Source organism: Chrysochloris asiatica, unplaced genomic scaffold, assembly GCF_000296735.1.
Source record: "Chrysochloris asiatica unplaced genomic scaffold, ChrAsi1.0 scaffold00065, whole genome shotgun sequence".
Classification (NCBI taxonomy): domain Eukaryota; kingdom Metazoa; phylum Chordata; class Mammalia; order Afrosoricida; family Chrysochloridae; genus Chrysochloris; species Chrysochloris asiatica.
This window is the reverse complement of record NW_006408583.1, coordinates 12154469-12177572: the sequence shown is the minus strand read 5'-3', so window position 1 is coordinate 12177572 and position 23104 is coordinate 12154469. Positions and strand designations below refer to the sequence as shown.

Below are 23104 nucleotides of genomic sequence, written 5' to 3'. Positions count from 1 at the left end.
GCTTGGTCCTATACCGTCCCGTGATGGCTTGTGATCCACAGGCTTCCATTGTCTGGCTTTCTGAAGTACAGAGCCAGACCTTTCCTCCTAGTCTGGAAGGTAGCGCCTGCTGAAACTTTACTCTGCATCACACCATGGGATACACTAGGGTTACTAACATAGTGGCAGTAATGCTGGGCTCAGACACGACAATTGTGAGGATGGCACAGAACTAGTCGGTGTTTCCTTCTGTTGTGTGTAGGGTTACTAAGAGTCAGAACCGACGGACAGCACGTAACAATGTAGTTGCTGATACTTACTGGACGCTTAGTAAACACTATTGTAAGGGCATTGCTGCAGGATAAGAATTAGACTGCTAACTGCGAGGTCAGCAGTTCAAACTCACCAGACACTCCTAGGAAACCTTTTACAGCGTCGCTATGAGTCGAAACCGACTCGACAGCACTTAACAACAATATATGCACGTACACACAGGTTTGGAGCTTTGGGGCAGGTTCTGAAGGAACCGGATAGAAGGTTTGGTCGTGTTTCTAGACTCGACCCTTGTCCTCCATGTCTCTCAGTCTCTGGGACACAGGGTCACACCTCTACGATGAGGAAAGCAACGAACTGATTGAAAGGAGACGATGCCCTGCGGGACAAAGGGCGTTACACGTAATCTCGAGAACCCCGAGAGCCTGAAGCTGAAGATGGAATAGCTGCATCCGGCGCAGCACCGCCCGGCGTCTAGAACAATGCGTTCTGCCTGGCGCACTGAGCCGCGGAACCCCGCCCTGGGACCGGCCCGACCGGGTTGTGCCGGGAAATGTAGTCTCTGACGCTCAGTCCGCGCCGCTCCGCCCTCGTCTCCCAGGGGCCCCGCGCAACTACAAGTCCCATCACGCTCCGCGAGTTCCCATCGCAAAGCTTTTGCAAGGAAGGCAGCGGAGTGAACATGGCTGAAAGCATCCGGGACGGCCCTGCGTGTAGTGGGACGGCAGGCAGGCAGGAGCCGGTTTCCTTTCCGGAGTATGAGCTTCCGGAGCTAAACACTCGCTCCTTCCATGTGGGTGCCTTCGGGGAGCTGTGGCGGGGCCGACTGCGCGGGGCAGACGACTTGTCGTTGAAGGAGCCTCCGTCGCCCGCGTTGCCCGGCCTCCGAGGGGGCGCCGACTCCGCCCGGGAGGATGCCGCGGTGACTCGGGATCTGGGCTGCAGCCTGGAGGCGGCTGCCGAGCTAAGGACAGTGTGCGGGTGAGTGCCGGGCCAAGTGGGGGACGGACAGCTGTGCTCCTGGGCTTCCTTGGGACTTAGTCCCGGAGGGCCCGTAGCCTAGACCCGGGGCTGGGAGGACCATCCGCTCAAAGGCGTCCACCCGCCAGACCTTTCCTCCGTTGGGCACATCGGAAGAAGTCCCTTGAGCGCAGTGAGCACTTTTCTGCGAGTTGGGAGGAAGAAGAGATGAATTTTTCTGTTGGCGCATTTTTAAGTTGCATATTCGTAACAACGAGCAGGGCTCTACGAGATGTGTCTGCCGTTGACAGATACTTTAACAATAGGAGACTTAGATCAGAGGGGTGTTCATAGCTTGATGAACTGTTGTCTCTTTTGAGGCTTTCCCGGGCATACTAGTAATAGTACACAATTTTCCCAAAAGGTGCCATATCTGGGAGCGCAAACGTGAAAATAACTTAACGGTCCCTCTTCGGGTATAACTGTATGGACCGCCGTCAATCGGCCATGTTATCCCATTCCCTCTCCACTGAGCCGCCTGCTGGATTGTATCTGGCTTCATAATTGGGCGTTGATGTTTTTAGGACCCAACCCTAGCAGCTGTGAACAAGATGCATGGCCGGCCTTGAAGTGATTCTTTTTCCGTTTTGATTTTCAAGCCTTGATAAACTGCAGTGCCTTGAGGAAGGCGGGGATCCAGAAGTCATCCCAGAGGACGCTGACCTGGAGACGTTGAGGTATGGAGAAGTTTGCTTCTCTCATGTACAATTTATTTTTTAAATTGTTTTCAACGTTGTATTATGAAAAGTTGAAAGAATGGTATTATAATAGTTCAAATACCCACTCTGTGCATTCAACAACTATTATAGCCTGGCCCCATTTGCTTTAACTGTGTCTGCCTCTACTAGAAAATTGTGGTTAACAGTGAAATTATAATTTCCAGCTAATGTTCTGCCACACCTGATCCTACTGTATTGTTTGTCCCCTTCATATACTCACTCATTCACTTCAACTCTACCTTGGTTTCTTTTATAAAACCTGCCAAATCTGTTCTCCCTGTCCCCCATAGCTAACATAGTTTACACGAGCCACACCCAGAGCACTGGAAAGGTGCCTGTCTTACCTAAGTCTGATCTTCCCCCTTCCCATGTAGCCTCAGCTATCACTGAGTATGCTCATTTGCTCAGAAGTTGTCGATGGCTGTACCTCATTTCAAATTCTACAGCCAGACATTCAGACCCGTCCACATAGAGTCTCCATCTGTCAGATTGCTTTGCAACCATGTTTTCAAATGACTCAGTGGGCACACAGCCCTCTTCCTCTGAACCCACTGCCCTGGAGTCGATTCCGACTCTGTGACCTTACGTGACACTGGAGAACTGCCCCATAGGGTTTCCAAGCCTTGCCATCTTTATGGAAACAAACCTCCCATGGAGGGGCTGCAAGGGTCATACCACTGATCTTTCAGTTAACAGCCAAGTGCTGAACGATTGTGCCACCAGGGCGCCCTACCCATATGAAACATACCTATTTTTTAAGAACCTAAATTTCCTTTTCCAGACTATCTCAGTCCACCTCTCTCCCTTAGGGAATCCATGCACTTAAATACTGCCTTGACCTCCTCTGAATTTCTGAAGTTCTTGGAGGATCACTGAGAACACAGCTTCAGAGTGCGTAATTCCAGTTTGACTCCCTGCTGAGAATTTGCATTTCTGCTGTGCATAAGGTTACTATGAGTCAGTACCTACTCACTGGCACTTAACAACAACAACCCTATATGGCGCTTCTGGATAATGCTCTGGTCCTCAAGGTCGGCAGTTCAAACCTACAAGCCGCTCCTCGGAAACCCAGGGTTGCTGTGAATTGAAACCGACTCACTGGCACTTAACAACAACAACAACAACAACCCCTACACAGGAGTCCTGGTGTGGTGCTGTGGATTAATGCGCTGCACGGCAAAGTCTGTTTGAATCACAAGGTTGGCGGTTCAGGCTTACCAGCCGCTCCTCAAAAACCATGTACAGGGTCGCTATGACTCAAAACTGACTTGATGGGACTAACAACAACCCCTCTATATTTTATCCCAATTTATACTTTAACAGAGAGTCATGGTGAGATGCTGTGGGTTAAAGCACTGGACCGGAAGGTCCGTTTGAACCACAAGTTTGTTGGTTCAAACTCACCAGCCGCTCCTTGGAACCCCTATATAGGGTTGCTATGAGTTGGAACCAACTTATCGGCACTTTGCAACAACATAGCTTGACAAGTTCCTCAGGCCAGTGTGCTAGGTCCCTAGGTATATATAAGAATTACCTGGAGATCTTGTTAAAATGTAGATTCTGGATTATGATTCAGTATATCTGGAGTGGAAACACAACTTCTCAGCAGGAGGTAGAAGCCCTGAGCACCCCAAGCTCTGTCATCGGTGTGTTGCCTAAATCTGCTGTACTCCTTTGCTCCGTTGGCACTCTGTCTTTGGAATTTTTCTAAAATAATTGCTGCTGGCCCTTGGCTAAAGTCCTGAGTCCATCAGGGGCCTCTCTGGTGTGGACCCTGCTGGCCTTCCCAGCTGTATTTCCACAGGGCTCCGGCCAGCATAGGGGTTACGAATTGGGCTGTGAACCGGAAGGTCAGCAGTTTGAATCTACCAGCTGTTCCATGGAAGAAAGATGAGGGTTTCTGCTCCCGTAAAGATTTACAGCCTCGGCAACCCTGCACAGGGTTGCTATGAGTCAGAACCGACTCCACTGCACCTAACAACAACAACAAGCTGCCATACTGCAGTACTTTTCCGTCCTGAAATTGGCTCTCACTCCAGATCTGCCTGTTGTAACCCTCTCTGCCTTATCCCCTGGGCCTTGCTGATTTCTCATCTTTCAAGCCTGAGTCTAAGCATCAAAGACTCCATTTAGGACCTTTTGTATGCTCATACAGTGCCCCATACTTCCCTGTTGAACTCCTGGGTGGCCTTAACAGTTAAGCACTCAACTAATCCTGGTGTGGTGCTGTAGGATCAACACTGGACTGTGAACCACAATGTTGGCAGTTCAAACCCACCAGCTGCTCCTCAGAAACCCTATACAGGGTCTCTGTGAGTCAGAACTAACATGACAGCACTTAATAACTGTCAGAAGGTTGGTGGTTTAAGGCCACCCAGACATGCCTCAGAAGACAGCCCTGGAGATCTGCTTTTTCTGAAAGTCACAGCCTTGAAAACCCTGTCACGCAGTTCTCTGTACACATGGGGTTGCCAAGAGCCTGTTGACTCAACTGCAGCTAACAAACCTCTCGATTGAAATCCTCACTGTGCTCTGTTCATTTGGTGGTGTTTGGTGCCGTTGGGTCTGCTCTAGCTCATGGAGACCATATTAAGTATATGTTTAATTTTCTGTCTTCCTGGTTAGGCTTGAAAGTTCCATACGCTCTGTCATCCAAACCCACTGCCACTGAGTCAGTTCTGATTCATAGCAACTGTATAGGGTACTGTAGAAGTGCCCTTAGGAAAGTGTTTCCAAGGCTGTAGATCTATACAGAACCAGCCTGCAGTTTCATTGAGCTTATTCTCCCCACACCCTCACTTCTGTGGCAAGGAAGCACTGCTCTGCTGATGCAGGATGTACCATTTAAAAGATAGTTAAGGGGAAAGGGCAGAAACTTTAGAGAGAAAAAGATACACAAGATTGAAGAAATCACGGCTCCTCTACTACCACTAGAACAAACAATAACATTTTAAAAACACTCTAATATATTGGGACTTTACTGTCACCCAACCCTCCAGATGATAAAAACAAGTAAGAGGAAATAAAATCCAGAAACAACTGCACAAATCAACTGAGGATGCTTCCTCATCTGGAGAATAACCAGGAAACAGAAGAAAGCTGTCTATATTTCAGATAGAATTGAATATATTCAAATATTTGAGGATATTAAAAACCACCTTGAATCAGAAAATTTGGAAGTAAGTGTAAATGATTTCAAAATGCAGATAACTCTGTACCCACCAATCATTTCTGAAAATTAAGAACTTTAATAATTAGAACCATAAAACTCTTAGAACACATAAGAATAAAGCTTCAGGACCTTGTTTTTGGCAGTGGATATATATTATTAGGAGTAATTAGGAAAAAAAAATAATGGTTGGAAATCAGGGTAAAATGGAAAAGAAAGCCAAAATTATCTCATAAGTGAATAATTTACAAGATAGTTGTTGTTCAGTGCTGTTGTGTTGGTTCCGACTCATAGCAACCCTGTAGAGGGTTTCCGAGGACCACTGGTGGGTTTCAACTGCCGACCGTGTGTTTCAAACCAACCTTGTGGTCTAGTGCTTATCCTACAGCACCACACCAGGACTCCAAATTACAAGGTTTGTTGTTAAGTGTTGTTGAGTCGGTTCTGACCCATAATGACCCTGAGCTCTGGTAGCATAGTGGTTATGAATTGGCCTGTGAACCGAAAGGTCAGCAGTTCGAAACTACCAGCTGTTCCACGGGAGAAAGATTAGGCTTTCTGCTCCCTTAAAGATTTATAGCCTCGGAAACCCTTTATAGGGTCGCTACAAGTTAGAACCGACTCCATAGCACATAACAACAACAACAAGGGTTTCCGAGGAGTGGCTGGTGAGCTCTAACCGCTGAACTTGGAGTGTAAACTGACTTTGCAGTCCAGCACATTAACCCACGGCGCCACACCAGGACTCCACATTACAAGGTACCCAAGAAAAAATAGACTCAAATGAAAATTGAAGAAGGCCTTGAAAACATCCAAGATAATGAAAATGACATATAGAAAGAAACTAAGTCAGAGAAAGAAATAGAAATAGAAGACAGACAAAGAATGGGTACTGTTTATAATATCAAAGCCCCTTAATAACAACAAAGCAATGGAACAGAATTAATATTTAAAAATCTAAGAAAAAAAATCCAGAAATTAAAAACTGGCTCTACACACATTGTAAGGCCCTGCCATATACCTAGAAACGTTAATGCAGTTCAACTCTGGGACATATCCAAGTAAAATTATTAGACTTCAGAGATAAAAAGAGATCAGTTATTAAAGGTTCCAGGCAAGAACACATAATTTACAAAGGGGAAGAATTGAACAAGTATTAAAATTTCCATACAAAGCAAGGTAACAATTGTGGAAGTCTTTTTTGTTTGGCTTTGAGGTGGGGGAGCTTTTTTGGTTTGTTTTTGAGTAGATTTAAAAAAATTTAACGAGAGTGATTATTAAGACTCCAGACAGAAGACAGAAAAACAAATCCAGTATATTGTTGTTAAGTGCTGTCAAGTCGATTCCGACTTGTTGTTGTTAGGTGCCATCGAGTCAGTACTGACTCATAGTGACCGTATGCCCAGTACAGTGAAACATAGCAACCCTGAATAGGGTTTTCGAGGAGCAGCTGGTGGGTTTGAACCACCAACCTTGCAGTTTGCAAACTGACCTTGTGGTCCAGCACATTATCCTGCAGCACCACACCAGGACTCCATCCAGCACAGAGAAATGCAGATAACTCTGTACCCACCAATCATTTCTGAAAATTAAGAACTTTAATAATTAGAACCATAAAACTCTTAGAACACGTAAGAATAAAGCTTCAGGACCTTGTTTTTGGCAGTGGATATATATTATTTAGGTCATTGATCCATTTGTGTAAATATTTGTGTATGGTGTGAAGTGTGAAATGGCGTTGTCTTGCATGTGGAGATCCACTTATTCCCACACCATTTGTTGAAGAGACTGTTGTTTGCCCATTAAATGGGCTTGGCACCTTGGTCGAAAATCAGGTGGTCATAGATGGATGGATTTACTTCTGTGTGTGTTGTTGTTGTTAAGTGCCATTGAGTCAATTCCTACCCATAGTGACCCTGTATAGGGTTTCCAAGGAGCAGCTGGTGAGCTTGAACCACTGACCTTGCAGTTCAAACAACTTTACAGACTGATGCATTAGCCCGCAGCACCATAAGTGTCCTCAAATCAGACCCGATATAATGTTTCTGAGGAGCAGCTGGAGGGTTTGAACAGCCAACCTTGTGATGCGCAGTCCATTGTTGACCTACAGCGTCCACACCATTGGTGTACATGCCAATCCTTAGAATTCTGGTGTGACACTGCAGGTTAATGTGCTAGACTGCAAGGTCGGTTTGAACCACGAGGTCAGCGGTTCAAGCTCACCAGCTGCTCCTCGAAAACCCTATCACTGGGTAACTGTGGGTCAGAATCCATTCGACGGTACTGAACAGCAACAGCTTACTAGTACACTATTTTGATTACATTCGCTTTACATGGTATGTTTTGAAATGAAAAAATGTGAGTCTCCTACTTCGTTCTTTTTCCAAATTGCTTTGACTGTTGGGGGCCCTCGCTCAATTCCCTATGAATGAGGATCAACATTTTTGTGTTTTGTTTAAAAGAAAAAAAAAAGTTTTGGACTATTGATAGGGCTTACTTTAACTGTTCCATTATTTTGGGTAGTATTGACAGTTTTAACAGCAGGAAGTCTTCCAGTCCACGGACATAGAGTGCCTTTCCATTTACTTGTTGTTGTTGATGTTGAGTACCATGGAGTTGGTTCCGACTCATAGCGACCTTGTACAGGATTTCCAAGGCTGTAAATCTTCACAGGAGCAGAAAGCCTCATCTTTCTTCCGCGGAGCAGCTGGTAGTTTTGAACTGCCCACCTTGAGGTTCACAACCTGATTCATAACCACTATGCTACCAGAGCTCCTTCCATTTACTTAGGAATCCTTTAATTTCTTTCAGTATTGTTGTCTAGTTTTCAGGGTTCAAGTCTTTCACCTCCCTAGTTAAATGTATGATTAGGTATTATTTTAAATGGGATTGTTTTCTCAATGTTTTTCCATCTTATCATTGCTGCATGGAAATAACTGATTTGTGTGTGTTGGTCTTGTGCCCTACCCCATTGCTGAGTTCATTATTTGCTCTAATAATGGATTCTTTCTAATTTTATATATTTGTGGTTGTTAAGTGCCGTGGAGTCGATTGTAACTCATGGTGACCCTGTGTAGGGTTCCCAAGGAGCAGCTGGTGGGGTTGAACCACCGACCTTGCGGTTCAAACTGACTTTGCAGTCTGAAGCATGTAATCTGAAGGATAAACATTGTACTGCTAGGCAATAGGTCAGCATTTCACACCCATCAGCCACTCCAGAGTCACTCTCAGTCAGTACCAACTCAGTGACACTTAACAACAATAGACTTCCAATAGATGAATGCCTTCCATTTCAATTTGGATGCCTTTTGTTCCTTTTTCTTGCCTAACTGCTCTGACTAGGACTTGCAGTATAGTATTGAATGTCAGTGATAAGTGGGCATCCTTGATTTGTTCCTGAACTTAGGGGAATAGCTTTTAGTCTTATCATTGATTATGAGTTAGCTGTGGATTTCTCACGTTGAAGAATTTCCCTTCTGTTCCTAGTTTGCTGAGTGTATTTATCATCAAAGGGTATTAGATTTTGCGAAATACCTTTTCTGCATCATTTGAGATAATCGTGTGGTTGTCTTCCTGGAAAATCCCAAAGAAATCAGTGCTAAAGCTAACTCAAACAATTGGGTGCAGTAGAATATGAAACTAATATATCAAAATCAGTAGCCATCACATATACAATTAGAGGACATAATGGTAGAAAGAATGAATCACATTTACCACAGCCAAAAAGAAGATTAAATATAACAAATATGCATAACCACTGTGAGGAACTCTTAAAACACTCGAAGGACATTGAAGAATTTTGAACAAATTGAAAGACATTCTCTGTTCTTGGATACTGATAAAACTCCTCAGCAATTTATAAAATCAGTGCAATCCTAATAAAAATGCCAACAAGATTTTGTTGTGGAGTTAGACAAGTTGATACAAAAGTTCATGTGGAAAACCAAAACATGCAAGAGTAGCTGGGAACCCTCTCGGAGTGGGAAGGGGAACAGACAGGGTTAGTGACTTTACCAGATATTAAAATGCACTACTGTCTTTATGATTAAAACAGCGAGTACTGGCTTATGAGCAGAGAGACCAAAGGAGTGGAATAGAAAGTTCAGAGTTAGATTCAGGTACTTACAGTGATTTATCATACCATGCACAAGAATTAACGCCAACAGGATTTGGGACCGAAGTGTAGAAAACGAAGCCAGGTGACTATAGTATCATGAAAGGCTTTCTAACTGTGACTCAACTTTAGAAGCAATACAAGTAAAGATTGATAAAATTGAGTACATAAAGAGATTTTTTGCATAGCCATGTTTCCAAAATCACTTTTGGAAACGTGGCTGCAGAACTGGAAGACTATATTTACAGGTACCACCCTAAAACAGAGTCTTACTGTGGCGCTGTAGGGTAAGGACTGGACTGCTAGCTATAAGGTTGCTGGTTCAGACCCACCAACAGCTCCTCGGAAACCCTATACAACTTGGCTGCACTTAAACAGCAACCACCAAAATATATAAGTACTCAACAGAGTTGAGGGACACGTCCAAAAAGCCAATAGAAAGATGAGACAAAGACATGAGTCAGTAATTTACATACAAAAAAGAGAGTAAAAGGACTCACCTGAAAGAAATCCTCACTCACACTCGTAATTTAAAGAACACAGCGGATTAAAACTAAACCACAATACCTTTTCCTTACGTTTCACATGAGCGCAGATTTAAAAGAATGATAACATATTCTTTCAGTGAAGCCATGGAGGAAGCATTGATAGAGGGCATGATGCAGTCTTACATACCTAGCTACATTACATATGCACTTACATATAATTTTGTCCCAAAGGTCTTACAGTCTACACTATAGATAAACCTCAGTATAACTAAAATTCTTATCTTCAACATTATTTGTTGAAATAATACAATTGCAAAATCAGAGGAGGCTTCAAAAACGTCATGGGAAGATGGAATTAAAAGATAACGGAATTTTTCCACAAACATTTTGAAGCCCCCTAGTATGTGAAATACCCTACCTACATATGCCCATTTATAGGAGAGTGTTGGACAGATGAGCCTCTGCTCAGTGGAGCCCAGAGCAGCTATAATAGTGGATGAGGAATGAGGAACTCAGAGTGAGTCCCTTGACATAGACAGTTCAGTGAGAAAAGCAAAGCCTTCAAACACAACTACAGGAGGCTAGCAGGCATGTCAGAAATAGGTGCTTTGGTTAGCTCATCTACAAAACCATATTTGACTTTTCTTTAGAAGAAAGTGTTGTTTTCTTTGCTAATTGGTGCAGTGTTAACCTCCATTACTAAAAGGCACTGGGGACACGCTGTAGGAGAACGGTTTGGTTTGCTGTCTGCTGAGCTCCCTGGACAGGCTTTTACAGGACAGAGCTTCCCAGCACCCCTTCCTCAGTACCTCTCTAAAACAGCTCTTCCTGACAACCTTGAGGGTGGCACTGTGGCACCTTCTCTGCCATTCAGTGCCAGTCCTAGCTGTGTCCTCACCAACAACATCTAAATCTCTGTCCTTAGACTCTCAGCTCTATGAGTAGTGGGTGTACCTTACTTATATCTTGTTTTTGTATTTATTAGCGTTGTCTTCTTATTGTTTATATCAAGTCATCTCCGTTCAAATTACTGTGTGTTTTCCTTTCCTACTTGAACTTAAATGAAATTCGTTATTGTTAGATGCTGTTGAGTTCATTTCTGTTGATAGTGAGTTCAGGTGTGCAGAGTAAAACTGCTCTATAGGATTTTCAAAGCTGTGGACTTTCATAGCACTTCTCCAGATCTTTCTCCCGAATTGCCTCTGGGTGGATTCAAACCACCAGCCTTTCAGTTAGTAGTCTAGTGCTTAACAGTTTGTGCCACCAAAGTAATGTAGAAGAAGATTAGAAAATACACAGATACTTGCTTATTTGAGAGAAAAAAAAAGTGAAGTGCAAACCAGAACTATAGGGATAGGTTGTCTACAGAGGGTTGTTGTTAAGTGCCGTCAAGTCAATTCTGACCCATAGCGACCCTGTATAGGGTTTCCAAGGAGCAGCTGGTGAGCTTGAACCACTGACCTTGCAGTTCAAACAGCTTTGCAGTGTGACACATTATCCCACAACACCACACCAGGACTCCCCTACAGAGGGTGGAGGGGCAGAAAGAGGAAGGAAGGGCAGGATAAGAAGTGAAATGCCCAGCAAGATGAGGGAGCGCCTAATGGCCAAAGCAGAAACAATTTGAGCAACAAAATGATGGTATTGGACTTTAACGTCTAGAATGAAATAAGTGCCCTGTCTCAGTTATGTAATGCTGCTGTCCCATGAATACACAGTGGATGGCTTTAATAAACAAATCCATTCTTTCACAGACTAGAAGGGTAGAAGTCTGAATTCAGGGGCCAGCTCTTGGGCAAGGTTTTTTCTCTCGGCTGTAGGGGAAGGTCCTTCTCTACTTTCCACAGCTGTGTGCTGAAAGAGCTCCTTGTGTCTTGGCATCAGTCCAGAGACCCTGGGTCCAAAAGACATGTGCAGCTACCAGCTCTTCTTTCTCCCGGATCTCTGCTCACTTGTTTTATCTTTTTATATCTCAAAAGAGATTGACTCAAGATACAACTTACTAAAGTGCCATCATGTTGGTTCCAACCCATAGCAACCCTGTATAGGGTTTCCAAGGAGCAGCTAGTGAGCTTTAACCGCTGACCTTGCAGTTCAAACCAACTTTGCAGTCCAGCGCCTTAACCTGCAGCGGCCGCACCAGGGCTAGTCCTGTAAATTACAGCATACCTCATTAACATAGAGGTTAGAATTGACAACACATGCTATGATTACATCAGATCACAAAATGGAAGATGATTACATAATATTGAAACTTGTGTCCTAGCCACGTTGGCATATATTTTGGAGGATACAATTAAATCCATAACTTAAAATTTATACTAATATAAATGATCAGACAGGTATGAGAGGGCTTCAGAAAGCGAATGGAAAAGCAGAATTAGAAGATAATGAAATTTTTCCATGAATGAAGGAAAAAGATTCTTCTTCAGGATAGAATGGATAAATGTTGCAGACAAAATCTGAGGAAGTGCTACAGTGAAAGTTGGAGGAGAACTGGCATTAGTATAGTCTCAAAGTGAATCTCTTCCAAGATACTCTTCAAGTAATAAGTCAAAGAGAGTAACTTTACAGTGGAGAACCCCAGAAAACAGGACCTTAACCAGGGCAAACATAACCACTAATAAGACTTACCAATAAGTCACAGCAGCATCATGAACCCTTTGATACTGATACACTGAGAAAGGGCACCATTCTTGTGGCATTCTTGCCAAAAATGTATAACCTTACAATCATGAGGAAGCAGTAGACAAACCCAAGTTGAGGGACATTTATAAAATAAGTGATTAGAACTCTTCAAGTATTCAGGTCCTGAAAAATGAGAGACTGAGGGACTGCACAAGACTGCAGGGGACTCAGGAGAAATTACTGTAGTGAGGGACCCAAAATGGCATTCCTGAAATCTGGATAAGGCCTGGGGTAACAGTGTGCCAGTGAACTTCTTGTTCTTGACAATTATTGATCATGTAAAGATGTCAACATTAGGAGAAGCTGTGTGAGACCTGTAAGGGAGCTCTATGAATTTTTGCAGCTTTCCTGATAATCTAAAACTGTTGTTGTTATTAGGTGCCATCGAGTCGGTACCAACTCATAGTGACCTTATGCACAACAGAACGAAACACTGCCCGATCCTGGGCCAGCTTCAGTATCATTGACATGCTTCTGCCCATCGATGCTGCCACTTGGCTAATCCATCTCTTTGGGGTCTTCCTCTTTTTCTTTGACCCTCTACCTTACCAAACATGTTATTATTCTCCAGTGACTGGTCCCTCCTGACAAAATGCCTGAAATATGAGAGAAGAAATTTGGCCATCTTGACCTCCAATGAGCTCTCTGGGTGTACTTCTTCCAACACAGATCTGATGGTTCTTTTGGTAGCCCATGGCACTTTCAATATTCTCCTCTAACACTGTAACTCAAAAGCATCCATTCTTCTATGGTCTTCCTTATTCACTGTCTAGCTTTCCCATGCACATGAGGTTATTGAAAATACCATGGCTTGGGTCAGGCGCACCTTAGTCCTCAAACTGTCATCTTTGCTCTACAACATTCTAAAAAGGTCTTGTGCAGCAGATTTGCCTAATGCAATACGACATTTTGAGTTCTTGGCTGCTGCTTCCATGAATGTTGATAGTTGATCCAAGAAGAATGAAGTCCTTGATGACTTCAGTCTTTGTTGATAAGAATGTTGTTTATTGGTCCAGTGGTGAGGATTTTTGTTTTCTTTACATTGAGATGCAACCCATACCGAAGGCTGTGCTCTTTGATCTTCATCAGTAAATATTTTAAGTCTTCTTCACTTTCAGCAAGCAAGGTTGTATCATCTGCATATCGCAGGTTGTTAATGAGTCTTCCTCCAATCCTGATGCCACGTTTTTCTTCATAAAACCCTGCATCTTGGATTATTTGCTCAGCATACATGTTGAATAATTATGGTGAAAGAATACAACCCTGTCGTACACCTTTCTTAATTTTCAACCATCTTCTGTTCCCATATTCTGTTCGAACAACTGCCTCTTGGTCCACGTACAGATTCATGATGAGCAGAATTAAAACTAGTTCAAATTAAAAGTTAAAAATATATATGAGTTGTTTTTAAAGGTTCAGTAAAGAACACTGAAGTTTGATTTTTGTCTTGTGTCAACAACAGGGTTAGAAAGAGGCTCATGGAACAGCGGGAAGAAACCCTAACAATAGACAGAGTGTGCCGACAGGAAACATTTGCTTACGAGATGGTAAGAGTCTCATCTTTCCCCCCGTCCCACAACAGCAGTGACCTCTGTGTCATGGCTGAGTGAGTTCCTCATGGCTGAGTTGGCACTTTCCATTGGACATGCGTAGTTGAAAACAAACTGTAACTGCTTCCCTGGGGCTGGGAACGAGAGGGAGAAAAAGGCCCCAGAATTCAAGTCAACGTATATTTGACAAGGGACCCTAGAGATACACTTCAGATCTTGTTGCTAACTGAAAGGTTGGCAGTTCAAATCTACCAGCAGCTCCAAGGGAGGAAGTTATAACCGTCTGCATTCATCAAGATGGCAGCCTTGAAACCCCTGTGCAGCAGTAATATCTGTCCTGTAGGGACACTAGGTATCAGAATCGACTGGATGGCAGTTAGAGGGAAGGAGGGGGCATATTTGACTCTTTCAGATCTGCTTTTGTATTGCTCTAAGCTTTTCCTCTTTCTTTACTCTTGCTCTCAGTACCAGACTAAGTTAAAGCTTTTTCACCCCCCTAATCCTGTTCAAGGAGCTCTAGTAGCATAGTGGTTATGAATCGGGCTGCTAACTTCAGAGTCAGCAGCTCAAAACTACCAGCTGTTCTGCAGGATAAAGATGAGGCTTTCTGCTCCCGTAAAGATTTACAGCTTCAGAAACCCTATACAGGGTCACTATGAGTCAGAATCGACTCCACGGCACATAACAACAACAACAACAATCCTGTTCTTAAGGAGCTCTGGTAGCGTAGTGGTTACACATCGGGCTGCAAGCCGCAAGGACAGCAGTTCGAAACTACCAGCTGTTCCGCGGGAGAAAGATGAGGCTTTCTGCTCCCGTAAAGATTTACTGCCTCAGAAACCCTATACAGGGTCGCTATGAGTCGAAACCGACTCTACGGCACATAACAACAACAACAATCATGTTCTTGGAGTCCTGGTGTGACACTGTACTCAACTGCAAGGTTGGCAGTTCAAACTCACAGCCATTCCTTGGAAACCCTATACAGGCTTGCTATGGCACTTAACAACAACAGTAATCCGGTTCTTATTTTTCTGCTCCTGATAGTGGTTTACCATATTCCTAATCCTTACCAATTATTTCTATGTTAAATCCTTGTTGTTGTTATTGTTAAGTGTCATCAAGTCGGTTCTGACTCATATCAACCCTGTATAGGATTTCCGAGGAGTGTCTGGTGGGCTTGAACCGCCAGTCTTGAAGTTCAAACTGATCTTCCAGACCGGCACAGTAATCCACAGCGCCTCACCAGGACTCCACGTAAAGCCCTGAGTACAGTTCAAGTTAGTGAGCGCTAAGGAATGAAGAGCTAGTAGACACGATGGGTTCTGTCAGTGCATTTCCTGCACACCTACTGTGTGCCAGGTGTTCTGGGCGCTATGTAGTGCATAAGGACACCTGCTCTTTGGCACCTTTATTTCTTTTGCACCTTTTGCCTTTTATTTCCTAGCCAGCCTTCCCTGGTGACCTCCACTTCAGTTACTGAGCACAAAACCAAAGAGTGTGTGATAATGTTGTGAAACAGTGTGGCTTTTAGAGCAGACCAGATCTGAATGTTGTGGCATGACTGTGGGTTGACCTGAGGCTCATCTATAAAATGCTTCATAATAATAGATGAGGTGTGTGAAAGTTTTAGCAACTGTAAAGTGCCAGTATTGTGCCAACATTAGGATCCCTGGTGGCACAGACAGTTAAGTACTCAGTTGCTAACTGAAGGGTTGGTGGTTTGGACCCACCTAGCAGCGTCACTGGTGCTGTGGGTTAATGCACCAGACTGCAAAACCGTTTGAACTGCAAGGTCGGCGGTTTAAGTTCACCAGCTACTCCTTGGAAACCCTATACAGGGTCGCTATGGGTCGGAATCGACTCGACGGCACTTGACAACAACAACAACAAGCAGCTTCACGGGAGAAAAGTCTGCTTTTATAAAAATTACAGCCAAGAAAACCCTATGGAGCAGTTCTACTCTGTCACATGGGAGTATTATGAGTAGCAAATGACTCCCCAGCACCTAAACAACAAAGGCAAAGGCATGTAACATGAATAGCCCTGTTTTATTATTAGTTACTGAACACTTAGTGCCAGATAGCTGATTTGATGCATTCTGTACATAGCAGTTCTATAAAATAAGCATTTTCTGGGTTCGGAGTTTTTTTTCCTTTTCCTTTTAGCAGAAGATAAAACTAGAGCATAGAGAGATTTAACCATTTGCCTGAGTTAGGAAGCCAGCTCAGGCCTCTGCTTCTAGCTGCAGCACCACCCTGTGTCTCATGAGTCACAGTGTCTGACTGAGTTGAAGGCCGCCCTGTGTAACTCATCTTCCTCCCACAGGGGTCACAGGGCATGGGAAAACGGCCCGGAAACCCTGCAGACCTGGTGGGAGCAGGGGAGCTGATCCTGTCTCTCAATATCCTCTACCCTGTCATATTTCACAAGGTCAGTGTGCCCACCTTTTGGATTTCACAGATAATGTAAGAAACTTTGTCCAAGAATCCAGTTTTCCAAGAGTCCCATTCCTCAGAACTAAAATAATGCAAGTATACACTACCTTGTTTTAATGAGGAATATTGTAAATAAGGAGTCCTGGTGTACTGCTGCGACATAATGCACTGGACTGCAAGGTCAATTTGAACTACAATATCGACAGTTCAAGCTTACCAGCCACTCCTCAAAAATCCTGTACAAGGTCACTATAAGCTGAAAACGACTCAATGGCACTTAACAACAACATTCTAAACAACAACCCTGATAGCACAGTTTAAAAAGTGTGGTTTAAAAGGTTGGTGGTTCAAACCCATCAGTTACTCCCCAGAAGAGAGATGTGGCAGTCTGCTTCCACAAAGTTTTACAGCCTTGGAAACCCTGTGGGACAGTTCTGCTCTGTTCTATTCTGTCCTGTAAGTTTGCTATGAGTCAGAATCAACTCAACGGCAGTGGGTTTGGTTTCATTATTGTAAAATAAATATTGTCAAATTTTAGCACTCATTAATAGGAGTACAAGGAGTCCTGGTGTGATGCTATAGAATAAGCACTGGACTGCTACTCGCAAGGTCAGCAGTTCAAAGCCCCCAGCTGCTCCTATACAGAAATCCTATACAGTATTGCAGTGAGTCAGCACCAACTGGATGTCACTAAACAGCAGTAACATGATAGAGTTAGAATGTCTACTTTCTGCAGTAGAAGCAGCAGAAAGTATATTTAAATCCAAAATGATTCTAAGAATCCTTGAAGTTTTTTTACAGAATGGGTGACTGGTCAAAGAGTTAATTGACTTTGTTCACCAATTGAGAATACTTGGGAAATTATTTAACTAACTCAATGTAGGTCTTCTTTGAAAATACAAAAAGTTAAACAAATTGAGGAATTTCTAAAGGAGTCTCTAATAAAAAGAACTCTATCCCAGACCATAGCGGATATAGTCTTGAATTCCCAAAGAGATGTACCATAAATGATGATATGGTTTAATTGAAGTTGACTATAGTATGTGGGGAGTCTTGGTGTGGCGCTGTGGGTTAATGAGCCAGACTGCAAAGCTGTTTGAACGGTGAGGTTGGCGGTTCAAGCTCATCAGATGCTCTTCAGAAACCCTATACAGGGTCACTATGGGTAGGAAATGACTTGAAGGCACTTAACAACGAATATGTAAATAATGTACTTGTAAATAAATAGGCTTATTTTGATTTACCTTGGATGTAATTAGTATGAATTACCTTATTTCTGTGAGTAAATTGTTTTCGGATCTCAAATAATCAACTCCAATATAAAACACAAAAATCTTCTGACTTCAGTGAAGTAACAGCCAGAACATTTTCAAAGACAGTACTGCTAGATGAAATTATATCCCAAGGATTCGCTAATGCTAATGTCAGTTTATAGCATTCTAATTATAATGCTTAGCTTAAATTTAAAAAACTAGTAACTTACAATGTAGACCTGGCTCTGATAGAATTTGTTTTTTAGTTGTTTTCCTTCCAAGTGGAATTGAACTTTCTTACCATTGGACTTTTAGCACAAAGAACACAAACCGTACCAGACGGTGTTAGTATTGGGCAGCCAGAAGCTCACAGAACTGAGGGATTCAATTTGCTGTGTCAGTGACCTCCAGATGGGTGGAGAATTCAGCAACACTCCTGACCAGGCCCCTGAGCACATCAGCAAAGTAAGTTAATTTTTTTCCCCCATAAAACAAGAGGAAATAATGTTAAGCTAAGAAAATAGTGAATACTGTGGCTGTTTTATAAAAATTTAGTAAATGCTTTATTCTTCCTTGTCTTACTAAACTACTCCCGAACCTGTCACTCTCAGCTTAAAAATCACTGTGGGTCTCCACCAGCTCTGGCCTTGAGACCTCAGTCTGACATCAGAGGCTTTTTATGGTGATTATTCCCAACAACTTTCCGTGCTACTCACCCGCTCCCTTGGCACCTCATGCTGCGGCCACAGGAGACTGCAGTATCCTTCAAGCACACCACAGTCTGTGCCTCAGATGATTCCACGTGGTAGGGAGCCCTTCCGTCCCTCCCAACTGTCCGCTAAGTTCATATGCAGACTTTCAAACCCAGCACGAGATTCACTTATGACAAAACATGTTACCTGACTTTCCTCTCTATGCCACTTTGCCCTACATGCTCATGACTGACAGTGCTACTGTGTCACTTGTCCAGGGGCTAGCGTCGCTGCACACACACAGACAACACCCAGGGGCTGGCGTCACTGCACACACACAGACAACATCCAGGGGCTGGCGTCACTACACACACACACAGACAACACCCAGGGGCTGGCGTCACTGCACACACACAGACAACACCCAAGGGCTGGCGTCACTGCACACACACAGACAACACCCAGGGGCTGGCGTCCCTGCACACACACAGACAACACCCAGGGGCTGGCGTCACTGCACACACACAGACAACACCCAGGGGCTGGCGTCACTGCACACACACAGACAACACCCAGGGGCTGGCGTCGCTGCACACACACAGACAACACCAGGGTATCTTCTGAGTTCTGTTGAAAGTCATTTTAAGGTAGTTAGGTTCTTCAGTGCTTTTTGAGATAAACTATAGAGAGTTTTGTATCATTAGAAAATAAAGAGACTAGTGGAATTTCAAACCTACATGTAGAACAGGCACTAATATAGGGCAACAAGATGTAATTTCCTCTGTAGAATTTCTTAACAAAACACATAAAATATAACTATAAAGTAACAGATCAACTTAATAAGAAAAATCTGAATTCTTTCTTATTCTAGCCATGCATCATTGCTCAAAGCCATCTGGGTGAGATCCCAGAATCAGTCTTTGCCCCAGGAAGCCCTAAATGGTGGTGTAGACCAGTCAGGGTTCTGGGTTGGCACAGCAGTGCTCATGCCTCTGCAAGCTTTCTAAGCAGGGGACTAAACGACCCAGAGTTCCATTTTTAAATATTGACATCTGTTGTCATACAGTTTCTGTTTCTTCAATTTATTAAAATAATAGCTGCTGGTTACTGTTGAACTGTGTGCTCGATACACAGTACACTATCCTGGCAAAGTATTTTATTGGCAAAAGGGAGATGGTCAGAGCAGTGTCATGAGCTGCCAACTCTAAGAAGATTACTTAAGCAGTAATGCTTTTTGGTTGGCAATGTTTGCCTCTCTAGTCTTCTGCCATACCAAATTAACCAAAGACAGTATTTTATTCAGAAATCCTACTTATTGGTTGGACTAGACCTTTTCCTTTCCTCACCTACAAGAGCTGCAAGTCCCTAATTTATTCCATGATTACCAAAAGAATACTTGCTAAACATAACAGCGAGAGTTCTCGTAAAGCAAGTCACATGAGTTTTTTTGTTTCCCAGTACATACAGTAATGTGGAATTCTGGTGGGGTGCCCTAGGATAAGCACATTATTGCCAACCACAAGGATGGCAGTTCAAACCCACCAGCCACTCCCTAGAAACCCTATACAGGGTACAGTATTATAATGAAATATGCAAAGACCTAGAATTAGAAAAGCAAAAGAGGAGAACATATTCAGCATTTCTCAAGCTGATGTTGTTGTTAGGTGCCATCGAGTCGGGACCGACTCATAGCGACCTTATGCACAGCAGAACGAAACACTGCCCGATCCTGGGCCAACCTCACTACTGTTGCCACACTTGAGTCCATTGATACTGCCGCTTGGCCAATCCATCTCATTGGGGGTCTTCCTCTTTTTCCACCTTACCAAACATGATATCCTTATGTTAAACTGATAGAACTGAAGAAAAACTCAAACCTCAATTTGAAATATTGAAGGATACTATGGGCAAATACTGAATGATACAGAAAACTTCAAAAGAAGATGGAAGATATGTACACAGTCACTGTACCAAAAAAAAAAAAATGGTAGGGGTTCAACCATTTTAAGAGGTAGCATATGATGAAGAACCGATGGTACTGAAGGAAGAAGTTCAAGGTGCACTGAAGGCACTAGCGAAAATCAAGTCTCCAGGGATCGACAGGATACGATTGAACTATTTCAACAAACTGATGCAGCACTGGAGGCACTCACTTATCTATGCCAAGAAATTTGGAAGACAGCTACTTGGCCTACAGATTGGAAGAGATACGTAGTTGTACCCGTTCCAAAGAGTGGTGACCCAACAGAATGCGGAAATTATCCAACAATATCATTAATAACACATCCAAGTAAAATTTTGCTGAAGATAATTTAAAAATGGTTGCAACAGTACTTGAATAGAGAACTGCCAGAAATTCAAGCTGGATTCAGAAGAGGATGTGAAATGGCTGTCATTGTTGATGTTAGATGAATCTAGACTGAAAGCAGAGAATACGAGGAATATGTTTAGTTGTGCTTTATTGAATATAGACTTTCGACTGTGTGGATCATGATAAACTATGGGTAGCGTTGCAAAGAATGAGTATTCCAGAACACTTAATTGTGCTCATGAGGAACCTGTAAATAGACCAAGAAGCAGTTGTTTGAACAGAACAAGGGGAAACATTGAGTTAAAAGCAGAAAAGGTGTTGTATCACCCTACTGATTCAATCTGTATGCTGAGCAAATAGTCCGAGAAGCTGGATTATGTGAAGAACATGGCATCAGGATTAGATGAACACTCATTAACACCCTGCAATATGTAGATGATACAATCTTGCTTGCTGAAAGCGAAGAGGACTTAAAATACTGATGAAGATCAAAGACTTCAGTATGGATAGCATCTCAATGTAAAGATATCAGTTTGAGGACTAAGGTGCATCTGACCTAAGCCATGGTATTTTCAATAACTTCATCTGCATGTGAAAGCATGTAGAAGAATTGATGCATTTGAGTTATGGTTTTGGAAAAGAATATTGGAAGTGCCATGGACAGCCAAAAGAACAAACAAATCTCTGTTGGAAGAAGTGCAACTAGAATGTTCCTTAGAAGCTAGAATAGTGATAGCAAGACTTCGTCTCTCATACTTCAGACATGTTATCAGGAGGGAGCTGTCCCTGGAGAAGTAAAGTATAGGGTCAGCAAAAGAGAGAAAGGCCCCCAACGAGATGGATTGGCACAATGACAGCAGCAGTGGGGTCATGTGTAACAATGGTGAGGATGGTGCAGGACCAGGCAGTGTTTACTTCCGTGATGTATATTAAGTGCCATCGAGTCCATTCTGACTCATAGTGACCCTGTATAGGGTTTCTGAGGAGCGGCTGGTGGATTTGAACTGCCAACCTTGCAGTTCAAACCAACCTTGTGTCCAGTGCATTTATCAAAACCAACTTGAAGGTAGCTAACAACAATAAAGTGCATATAAAAATTGTTTATACTTTACTGTAATTTACTAAGTGTGCATTATAAAAAGTTTGAAATATTGGGAGAATTACCAAAATTTGACAAAGTAAGCACGTGTCTTGGAAAAATGCGTCTAAGATAACTTGCTCAACACAAGATTGCCACACTAGGATTCCCAGGGCGGCACTAGCTAAGAAAATGTCTCAGACAGAGCTGTGAAGACAGTTCCTCTCATGAATCAAGGCTAAGGTAAGGGAAACTTTTGACTTACAGTTGAAGTATGTAAGTTGCACAGAGTTGCTCTAAGATGACCCTGTGACCACGTTGTATCCTTTTATCTTCACAATAACCTGTGAAGAAGGAAATAGTTTTCCTTTTACTTCGCTGTTGACCATACACAAGGTCAGTGAGATTTAGTCACTGTTCCCAGAGCAGAGCTCATCAGTGTTGGATTAAGAAGAACCTTCTGGCCCTCATGCAGGCCCGTAGTCCAAGCACAGGGTGAAGGATGAGTCTAGTCTAACTGTGGTTCTGCATTCAAATCTCCCTGAAAGCTTTGGAAGAATACACATCAGGCTCCCATACTTAAGATTCTCTTGTAATGGGTCTGAGGTGAGACTTGGCCTTTGGTGTTTGTGTGGTTCTCTTAGGCCAACAGGATTAAGAGCCACCACCTCTCTAATTGAGAGTCGGGTCGACTAAAAGTTCACGACCCTGAGGCTCCACACCAGTGGTGTCACCACTCTGGTACCTCGGGTAGGACCTTGCAGAAAAGATAGTAATAACTGTTCTGAAACTTAAGGAAAATATGAGAGAGTAGTGTAGTGGTTATGAATCAGGCTGCTAACCTCAAGGTCGGCAATTTGAAACTACCAGCTGTTCCGTGGGAGAAAGATGAGGCTTTCTGCTCCTGTAAAGAATTACAGCCTCGGAAACCCTGTACAGGTCAGTATGAAGTCAGAACCGAGTCCATGGCACATAAAAACATTGAAAATACAGGAATGCCGGAAAACCCTAACTCCACCATCTCTGTCATCATTAGGAAGGCTTCCCTTAGAAATTCAAATAGGGCTGACTCTCTCAGCTCAGTGCTAGTACCCAGATAGTTGCCATTCTCGGGTTGCCTGTAGTCGAGCAACATTGGCATTCCATTCATTTCTGATCGGATTCTTTTATGAATTGTAGAAGAACCTGTAGATTGAAATCCAACCCAGTGGTTAAGACAGCAACAGGTTAAAATCCTAGTGATGGGACAAGCAGACTGGAACAGCTACAGTGACAGAAGATACATCTTCAAGATGAACCTGACCTATACTCAGAGCAGCAGTTACTCTAAAT

The 23104-nt window shown here is 43.2% G+C and overlaps 1 protein-coding gene across 1 annotated transcript in view; it reads left to right on the top strand.

Annotated features, from left to right (window-relative positions):
* The first annotated feature begins 934 nt into the window (after nucleotides 1–934).
* Nucleotides 935–23104, top strand: part of SNAPC3 (small nuclear RNA activating complex, polypeptide 3, 50kDa) — a 32212-nt gene continuing 10042 nt past the window's right edge. The window contains exons 1-5 of the mRNA XM_006864483.1: nucleotides 935–1233; nucleotides 1872–1949; nucleotides 13913–13997; nucleotides 16329–16433; nucleotides 18007–18156. Of these exons, the coding sequence (XP_006864545.1) occupies nucleotides 935–1233; nucleotides 1872–1949; nucleotides 13913–13997; nucleotides 16329–16433; nucleotides 18007–18156 (717 nt within the window). The remainder of the gene's footprint in view (nucleotides 1234–1871; nucleotides 1950–13912; nucleotides 13998–16328; nucleotides 16434–18006; nucleotides 18157–23104) is intronic.